Source organism: Wasmannia auropunctata, unplaced genomic scaffold (genome assembly GCF_000956235.1).
Source record: "Wasmannia auropunctata unplaced genomic scaffold, wasmannia.A_1.0 LD335983.1, whole genome shotgun sequence".
Taxonomy (NCBI): Eukaryota; Metazoa; Arthropoda; class Insecta; order Hymenoptera; family Formicidae; genus Wasmannia; species Wasmannia auropunctata.
The window spans coordinates 12965-24107 of NW_012026907.1; the positions used below are offsets into that span (position 1 = coordinate 12965).

Below are 11143 nucleotides of genomic sequence, written 5' to 3' on the forward strand. Positions count from 1 at the left end.
CGTATACATAAAATTCATTCTCCGGGTTTTTCATAGAATCAACACTAATGCCAAAAACGCAAGTAGCAATCACATCGTTAGTATATCTCGCAAAGACGTCTTTCATCTCCATTATTCTTTGCTCCGGTGGTAATTGCACCAGGTAATTACCAAAATTGACCCCGCACTCCGACATTAGCTTAAACATAGTTTTCATTTTGCTAGACGTAAAGGCTGGGCTCAATAAAGGTCGTACCTGTCGCCATTTATCTCCGCGAAGGGAGAAAAGATTTTTCCCAAATAATGGATCTTGATTTTCGTCTATGAAATTGCGATGATCCGGGAATATCTCGAAGTTCTTTAACGTGATGGATTTAATTATCTCGGGATCGCGAAGTATTACAAGTGGAACATTTATATCAAATATACCAATGTACTTGGCTTCAGGATGTAGATTGTACAAATACTTGAGAATTTCAGTAAGCGGCTTTTGAGGCAATAATCGAAATAATGTACTTCCAAGTAAAGAAGGTGGCAGGTGTGGTATGCCATGTTTTTTAAAATCATTCAAATTCTTCAGGAACAAATAATAAAGGCCTAGAGCACCTACTATTACTGACAAAGCGATTATATATATCATGTTGATTATATATCATATATCACCGCAAAAATTTAGTAAATGTTTCTTGAATATTTTATCTATCGGGCAGTTAATAACAAAGATGATATCACTAAGGCACAACGTTACACGTCGAAAGTTGACGGTCTACTGCTATTGCACAGATTAACGCAATCTAATATGGCATCCGATTCGTTATCGCTCACGCAGATGAAGTTAAGTATATTGTGTTACTTATCTTTGTTGTTATCAACATAATAACAATGACGAATTGATTTTTACAATTAACACGTTCATTGCCCATCACTGCTCCAGTGCGTGATCAGACTCTTTCGGGAATAGCATCAATGCGTAATGAATCTATTGTGTACTATAATAATTATAATTTATGTAATTGGCTTCTGTTATTGGTGTGCCTTTTAGACGAGCAGCGAACATATTGAAATGAATATTGGATTCGTCAGGTTACTGTCTATTCAATATTTTCGAACATATTTGTTATCTATGTTTTTTACTTACTACAGCTGATATGTAACATGATTGATATCAATTAACAGCAAATTATAATTAAATTAAATTTAATACCAAATTACAATATAACAAATTTTCATTTAATTATTTAGGCAATAAGGTGAATAGGAGATTCTGTCATAATTATAACTCTATTTTCGTATCCTTCAAATAATTTGCAGAATTGCCATAGAATATCTTTATAAATTCCTAATATTCTACGTACTAATTTCTGTATTATTATTGTTTATACACTTATATAATATGTGTAATACTGTAATATTTTCTATATTGAGCAATCTAACAAAATCGATATTTTTGTTCTTGAAGGAAAAGAATCTGTTATCAATACAGAGAATTTGTAACACTGTACAATCGTTACAAATATATCTGTCTAGAAAATTTTGTAAAAATAAAATCTTTTAAAATTGCTAATGGGATAAAAATACATTGATTTTATCAAGACAATTTTAATTAAGGTGCTTCCTTGAATTGAACGCGCGCGCGCTCTTAATATAAATATTGTATAGATAATATTATGCAATAAGAATTTTATTAAGTAAACTGCTTTGTGTTTATTCGTAAAAAAATTCTATATAAAAGTAACTCAAAATGTTTGTACTCAATAGTTTAATATTACGTATCGATATGTCTCAGCTATCAAAATGTCATGGTTATGCGATTTTTATGCTCAAAACCTTCGCGTAAGATCGGTCAATAAAAGAATGTTTTCATTATTACAGAATATGTTGTTAGCATAAAATATGAATGCACATCGATTATTTGTTTTATGATAATTAATTATGATTTAATGTCAAAATATTCTTTCTTTGAAACTGTGATATAATATCAGGAGTTCAAAACAATAATCCAATCAACTTTATTCAATCTATTTTATGAGCTTTCTAAGTGTGTTCTGAAATAGTTTTATAAATTGACAAAGAATGGATCCAAGATTATGCTATATAGACAATTTATTTTACCTATCCATTCTAAAGCAACGGATCTATGAGATATTATATATTTATCTATAGTACTTTCTATCTATAGTACTATTATAATTTGACTGACATAAAAATCTAATCTGATATATATAATACAATTTTTAAAGATTTGTTATCCTAAAATAAATATAATAATTTCCTTTTCACTCCAAGATGACTTGTTTTGCACTGTTACCCGATGCTTCTCCTTCGATTTTCTCTTCCTTTCTCTGATCTTTCTCTTGTCAAATTGTGCGTTGTACACAATACTCATGAGAATTGCTAATTAATTAAGATCGTGCAAACTCAGCCTAAAAATTGCAATGTATAACGACGCTTCGGAATCATATAGTACTCGTCGCAATTGCGTTTATGATAAAAAAAGTTAAAGTAGGGAGAATTACATATCATCTGTTTGTTCGAGCGTCACGAGTTGAGTGGGTGATATAGCAGTGATAGTACGCCGATAATCCGGCGTACTTGAAAACAATGACCAAGACCGCGTACCAAACGATCTCACTACGATGAAATGTTTAATTTAATAGATCTTTAAACTCTGAATAATCTATTTATTATCTATTCGCATTTTGGATATTTTTTGATAAATAAACTACAATATTATCGTAAGTTTTCTATTTTATTTTGTAACTCATTGCAACTCACCTAATTATAAGATAGATATTTTTGAGCAGAATGAAATATGTTTCGTATAATATGTCGTAAGATATCACCTCAATATAACTAATAATAATCGCGCAAACTAATAATTTGTAATAATTGTACAGTTTTTAATAAAAATATTGTACTCTGAATGAAAGAGAGAATGTAAATATTTTCTGCGATGTGTGTTACAAAGAAAGAATATAGCTTAAACAAAAAAACAATGATAGAAGAAACTATTATATTTCATATAATATTTCTCGAGAGAGAGAAATGTTTTATTATTAGAATTTTATTTGATATCAATTAGTGATATCAATATGTATTAATAATATCAATTTATTAAGAAATGTTCGTTTTATTAGATAACAAATTTTATTTGCAACTATAGATTTTATTTTGATTATGTATATACTATATAGTTATGTATATAGTATTTGATATGTATATATAGTTATATAATCAATGCTTGCCTAATTAAATCATCGTTTATGTTACTCTTACCAGCACGTTATGTCATTATACAGAAAGTATGAAAATATTTCCTATAAATATTAAAGAAATGTAATGAGGAAAGTAATGGATATGCAATTAAAAAGTACAAGTTTATTATGATAAAAGTACGAGATTGTTATGATAACTGCACAATAATATATCATGAAAAAAGCATTACAAATTGATTGATAATAACAACGCAAGCTAACAATTAGTTTCAATTTGTTTTTTTTTCATACTCTCTTCTCTTACTGTTTTTTAATAAGTGATAAGATATATGTATATAATAATATATAGTAAGATATATAACATAATCTACAGGTAGATAATAAATACAAAAGATAATAATATTACTACATTTTATGTTCTGAAAATACTTCTAATGCAAGAATACCATTATTTCTTACATTTGTAGCAACATAAGCAACTTCTTGCCAAATAATTAAGAAAATAATGTATAATTTCACGTTCATTTTGGTATCTATTTTTTGTTTCCATTTTATCTAAAAAATTTAAATTACATTACATTAAAATGTAACTTTATTATTTGGTCAGTCTCCTTCATTTTTGTAAGTTCTTTTATATATGTAAATTACTTTAAATTATAAGGTTCTACAAATATCATATATTTTTAAAAACTTAAACAATTTTACAAAATTGAAATTATTTTTATTGAGATTAATGTCATTATGAGAGAGAGAGAGAGAGAGAGAGAGAGACAGACTATATTATATTATCTTTTATTAATTTAAAAAAAAAATTCTAAATTTCCCTTTAAAATATCTCTTTTATTTCCAAATTTTAAAAAATTATAAAAAATTCTTTTAACTTTCTTACATTTAACGCGTTCCATTGACATTAGTTGTAAGAGTGTAATGCGCATCTGTTCTGGGTAACACCTTCAACCAGAAACCACCTTCAGCCTTCATATTGAAGCTGGCCTTAGCAATCTTGAGTGGTTTTGACGTCTTCTCGCAGATTTTCAAATTGCAACGGGCCAGTAAATGAAACAGTACGACCTTTGTCTCCAACAATGCGAATCTGTTACCTATACACATTCTAGGACCAATACCAAAAGGAAAGTAGGCTCCGGAGTTGAGAGTATCCTTTTTTCGTTCACCAAGAAATCGGTCAGGATCAAATTTCTCTGGCTCCTCAAAGTACTTGGGATCATGCTGAAGTGCATAAATTGGTAGCCATATACCTTGCCCTTTCTTTAAAGAAAATGGTTTCAATCCTGGTAATGCTGGCGGTAGCTCAAAATCCTCTACGCATACTCTATCCGTTATTAAAGCAACCGGATACATTCGGAGAGCTTCATTAATCACAGCATCTAAATATTCCATGCCATTAATCGCTTCGTAAGGTGCTTCCCCATTTGTTTCTTCCAAAACTTTGTCAATGTCATTTTGAAGTTTCTCTTGTATGTCCTGATTTACCGCAATTTCATGAGCGGCAAAACACATTAATGTTGAAGTAGTGTCAAAGCCAGCAAAGAAAAAGACGAATGCCTGGGATACTATATCATCGGTACTCATCTTACTCTATTCNGTTCATCATCAATTGCAACATATCAGGACGGACAATACCATTTTTATCTCTGGTTTTTATAGTCGTTTCTATGATGTTTCGGAAGAAATCTGCTATTTTTGAACGAATGATTTTCAAGTCGATTATGTATGTCAACCAAGGCATAATTCGATATATGTATAACTTTAACAAAACAGTATGGTTAAAAGAGATCGCTTCTTTGCCGTATACATAAAATTCATTCTCCGGATTTCTCATGGAATCAACACTAACACCAAAAGCGCAAGTAGCAATCACGTCGTTCGTATATCTTGCAAAGACATCTTTCATCTCCATTGTCTTCTGTTTAGGTGGTAATTGTGCCAAGTAATTACCGAAATTAACCCCGCATTCCGACATTAGCTTAAACATAGTTTTCATTTTGCTGGACGTAAAGGCTGGGCTCAATAAAGGTCGTACATGTCGCCATTTATCTCCGCGCAGAGAGGAAAGATTATTCCCAAATAATGGATCTTGATTTTCATCTATGAAATTGCGATGATCCGGGAATATCGCGAAGTTTTTTAACGTAATGGATTTAATAAGCTCGGGATCGCGAAGCATTAGAAGTGGAACGTTCAAATCAAACAAACCAATATACTTAGCTTCAGGATATAGATCATACAAATCCTTGAAGAGTTCATTTAGCGGTTTTTGAGGCGATAACACAAATTTTATAGTGTTAAGTAAAGAAGGCGGTCGGTATGGTATGCCATGTTCTTTAAAATAATTCAAATTCTTGTAGAATAAATAATAATAAAGGCCTAAAGCACCTACTATTATTGACAAAGCAATTATATATATCATATTTATTATATATATGTATATCACAACAAAAAGCTAGTAAATGTTTCTTGAATATTATAATTTTATCTATTGCGCAGTTTATAACAAAGATGATTTCACAAGGCACAACGTTACACGTCGAAAGTCGACAGTCTACTGCTATATTGCACAGTTTAATGCAAGATAATATAATATCCGATTCGTCATTGCTTACGCAATGTTGAAAGGTCGGCTGGAATTACTGACAATTGCAGTCGCAAGGATAACTCCAAAACGACTGAACGGATTTGAAATCGCTTTTATAGAATTGAAATAGACGTAAAATGTAAGAAGGCGAACTACGAATTTGTAGTAAAAACGGCCAAAAATTAAAAAATTTCCTTTTTTTGTACAGCTATCAGAAACTATCACCTGACGTTATTTAAAATAAGTAGACATTATTCCCATTTTTATTTTATTTCTTTTTACATTTTCTCTCATAATTACAAAGCTCACATAATTACAAAGCTCTTACAAAAAATTAAAGATATAATTCTTTGCATTAAATACACTAAATACTGTATAAACAAAATATTACAATATTTCTTAGTTTAAGAAAGAATAAATTATTAAATGGAAAAGCACGTTACTTGTCAAGAATACATCTTTTGCCATTTTGCAATACATTAAATAATACAATATAATAAAGATTTAAAAAATAATCGTCTTCCAATTATCGTTTTCTGTTTAATTTAGTTTTTCAGTAAGGGCCTAAAAAGTACAATATTAAAACATTAGTTGTATGTACGATGATTAGTGATTTTAACCTTGTAGAACTGTTTTATTTTTGTCATTCTTTATCCATTGCCAAATTTTGTTGCCGTTATTTGTGAACCACCGTAAGTTAGTTATCGCAATAGTGATAGCAGAACGTGAGCTCACTCTAATTGAAGGATACAAGTGTATATAATGTCGAAGTCTTTCAACTAGAAAGGGAAAAATACATAATTATTATTTAATCTGTTACCCGACGATGTTATCTAATTATATGGATTTCTTACTTATTTTCTTATTCGTGTCATGTATCACTGAGATAAGCTACATTAGTGTATTTAATTTTTTATAATTTATGACAATAATTGTGCATATATAGTGACTTAATTCCGTTTTGCGGTAAAGAGTGTCAAGATACTTGGTTTACTTGCACATTCAGTCGAAGACTACGGGTATTAAATTAATTATAAAATAACTTTTCATCATTTCCAAAATTTCTAGTAAAATCAGAAAATCTATAAAATTTAATCAAATAATCTCCATGTTTTTTGTAATTATATTGGAAATATTAGAAATTTATTTAGAATATAATGTATGGACGACAGAATGTAAAACTCTATTCAATGTTGATAAAACCATTGTAGAATATTTCGCTTCTATAATTTAATTTTCTATTGGATTATTGCAAAAGTAAAATGAAAAAGAGCATGAAGCAATACGGTTTTGCATTGCATGTATGAAATTGCTTTTCTTTTTTAGCGAATCAGTCATGCTTCTGAGGAGTATAGCATAATGAAGAAGCTTCTTCAAGAGTTCAACGACAGAAATACAACTCGATTGTCGTGGTAGTCGAATTGGTAGCAATTTCTAGGAAATAAATTGTTATCTGCAGATTGAATTCATCAGTAAATTCTAAGAACCACTTCAAGAAATGTTAAGCTTACATTCTGGCGTGGTAGATGCAGCACAATATTAAAAATGTTACATCATAATACAAAAAGTAAATTGCATACGAATACGCCGCAGCTAAAATATTTACAATCGCCTTAACTAACAGTCAAAAAATTAAAATAAAAATTAATTTCAAAAAATTAACTCTTGTTAATTTTCGAAGTCAAGTTATTACAGCGACTTATTGATTTTCATGTGCGATATACTGTATTTACCAATCTTGAATTAACATTTCTATGAAAAGAATACTCGTATGATCGAAACAAAAAGCATAAATAAAATTGAGCAAGAAATAGGACTCTATTCACTCTGTCTATACTTAAATCGTTTGATTCATATGCTTACATGTGTAACTAAATGACTGGAATTGTTATCATATATCGTACGTTCTGTGGCACTTTCGAGTCAAAAGGGCAAGTGGCTCTACGCAGATATGGATAATGCGAAGAAATGATTGACCAACGAAAGTTTTATAAAACACGGCTATCGCGATTAATGAAAATCATGTTATCGCCGATATTATATAAAGCAGTTCGAAATAGTTCCTCCTTGTAATTGCTGTCTAATGTGATCATTGACGGGTGAAGTGGTTGACGGGTGACATAAAAAGGCATCAGTGGAAGAGAAAACGTAAATTAATTATAATTTACTTTACAAAGTTACGAATTCTTTTTTGTGATAACAAGTTAATGTTTAAAAAGAAAAAATAATTCTTTGAAAATTCACATAGAACTTTTGTATCAGAATCATCCTCATTTTTGTTATATTTTAATCTTTAAGTTTGTGGAAATATAAAATGTAATTATATTTAATGACATATTATTAGTTTCATGTGCGATTATAAAAACACTACTTTTACATATATATATATATATATATATATGATACGATTTTGCAGAAAGAGAAAGATGAAGATGTTGACAGTATGCTTACTTGTGTTTTGCGTTGTAGTAGTATCCTCAAAACCATTTCAAATATATACTTACGGAATGGATGCTAGCAGACAGGTCGGTCAACACATAAATTAATTCCCAAACCATTGAAAAATTAATATTTCTACAATATTGAGATAAATAAGTATAAACATTTCAAACGTGATCTTAAAATATAATTAAATATTTAAATAAAAAAGAAATATATATTCTTTTTAATGTAACAAAATCTATACGTGAGAGATATACATACTAAGCAAGAAATATCTTTTTTTCAGAGTTTTTATAGATTTCCTATTATAAATAATGTAAGTATATTTAATTAACAATAGATCATTCAATTCGAATCATAGATATGATGGAGCGCATCTAAAAAAGTTGTATTACTTAATGTATTATTGATTTTAATCTCGATAACTTAAACAATATATTTTTCGATATTCGCAAACTCTTTTAAATACATACATATAAATTCTAAATAAATTAAATTAAACCTTATGTATATTTTTTGCAGGACGCGTTCAATGCAATGCTGGCGAATAAATGGCGAGGCAAAGTAAATGAAAAAGTGGAAACTGACAAAATTAAAAATAACATTGAACGATCAGAAATTAAAATTACACCGACTAACGAAATAAATAAACATATATGTTAATCCCGAAATTTCCGAGTTTTAATCTATTTGGATATGGATGTGGACCGGTAAGTTTTTTAATATATGTATGGACTTCTTATTATTTTCTTATTTATTTCACGTGTCAATGAGATAAGCTATTAGTATATTTAATTTTTTATAATTTATAAAACAATAATTGCACACAATGACTTAATTCCGTTTTGCGGTAGAGAGTGTCATAAAATATATTTGATTTACTTGCACATTTAGCTAAAGACTATGGATATAAAATTGACTATAATATAACTATTTTCATCATTTTTAATATTTCTAGCTGTGAAATCAGAAAATCTACATATATAAGATTTAAACAAATAGTCTGCATTTTTTGTAATTATATTGGAAATGATAAATATTCATTTAGAGTATAATATATATGGACGACAAGATGTAAAACTTTATTTAATGTTGATACAACCATTGTAAAATATTTCGCTTATTTATACTTTTATATAATTATTGTATAAGTTTTATAATTTAATATTCTATTATATTATTGCAAAAATAATGAAAAACAGCAGGCAACACAGTTTGCATTGCATATGTAAATTTGCTTTATTTTTAGCGATTTGGTTATGGAGCGAACTGAAAAGATCATTCAGGAGACCATTAAAAGCGTCAGTTCATTATCGTAATCGCAGTCGTGTTAATCGTAGTTGTTTCTTTGAAATAAATTCACATCTGCAAATGGTGAACTCCCGCATTGTACTCAGTCAGAAGATTATAATATATAAACTTAAATTAATTAAAATAAACGAAATTAACCATTGTTTTATGAAAAAAATAAATAACTTGATTAATTAAGTGGTTGAAAAGTTTTAATAATTATTGATAACGTGTTATTGTTAATGTATTGTACATCAAATATAGTGCAAAATTAATAAAATTTTTATCTCGCAAAAACGTCTTTCATTATCCTCTGCTTCGGTGATAATTGCACCAAATAATTACCAAAATTGACCTTGCACTTCAACATTAGCTTAAACATAGTTTTCATTTTGCTAGACGTAAAAATTGAACTCAATAATTCGTATCTGTCGCCATTTATCTCCGCAAAGGGAGAACAGATTTTTGCCCAATAATGGATCTTGATTTTATCTAGGACGATGCGATGATTCGGGAATTTGTCGAAGTTTTTTAATGTAATGGATTTATAATAAGCTCGGGGTCTCGGGAAACTCGAAAATAAAGAGCAATTCTGTAAAACGTTTTGATATTTTAATAACTACAGTTGAAAAACTAAATTATTTTGATGTGGTCCAACCAAATTATTTTCTGTATTGAGCAAAAATTGTTAGACTTTTCAGCAAAATCGTTCTTTCTATTTATTATTCTTACTTAATTTTATCTGCCAAAATTTTATGTTTTGTCTTTGTTAAAATAATAATAATTCAAAAATAAGATGATCAGTGCTATAGATTTTATTACAGATCCCTATACATATATCTCGTCATGCATCAGAGATCAATCAGTTGATGTATTCAGAAACATAAATATTTTCTATTGGCACATGGATTTCGACTAACATATTTTCGGGTTAATATATCTCATTTCCAATCGGCATCATTGCCGGACTCGTCAATGGCTTCTCATATGGCCACATCGTCCAGTTATCAGGAAACAAGTAATCATCAGCTACGTACCGCTAAATTCTAAGTCAACAAGTTTTGAATTATTAAAACTAAATTAAATTGTAATATAACATTAAAGAATATTATATAAGATAAGTAGACAATTTTATTTTATTTCTTTTTACATTTTCTCGCATAATTACAAAGGTCTTACAAAAATTTAAAGTATAAATATAATTCTTTGCATTAAATACACTAAATAGTGTATAAACAAAATATTAAAATATTTCTTAGCTTAAAAAAGTATAAATCATTAAATAGAAAAGTATGGATCTGTCAAGAATACACTTTCGGTCATTTTGCAATGTATTAAATAATACAATATATAATAAAGATCTAAAAAATAACCGTCGTCGAATTATTGTTTCCTGTTTAATTTAGTTTTTCAGGCCTAAAAGGTACAATATTAAAACATTAGTTGTATGAACGATATTTAGTGATATTAACCTTGTAGAAATGTCTCATTTTTGTGATTCTTTATCCATTGCCAAATTTTGTCGCCGTTATTTATAAACCATAAGTAAGTTAGTTTCCGCAACAGTAATAGCAGAACGTAAAATCACTTACTCGATTTCTTTATATATATATATATATATATA

General features: G+C 28.7%; 1 protein-coding gene and 1 pseudogene across 1 annotated transcript in view; both read right to left on the reverse strand.

The window, feature by feature from the left end:
* The window catches only part of LOC105454560 (cytochrome P450 9e2-like), an 11297-nt gene extending 9737 nt beyond the window's left edge, over positions 1 to 1560 (reverse strand). Inside the window, exon 1 of the mRNA XM_011697236.1 lies at positions 8 to 1560. Coding sequence (XP_011695538.1) covers positions 8 to 619 — 612 coding nt within the window. The 5' untranslated portion in view covers positions 620 to 1560. The remainder of the gene's footprint in view (positions 1 to 7) is intronic.
* A 1777-nt stretch (positions 1561 to 3337) lies between these two features.
* Positions 3338 to 5759, reverse strand: LOC105454549 (annotated as a pseudogene).
* Between the last annotated feature and the right edge of the window lie 5384 nt (positions 5760 to 11143).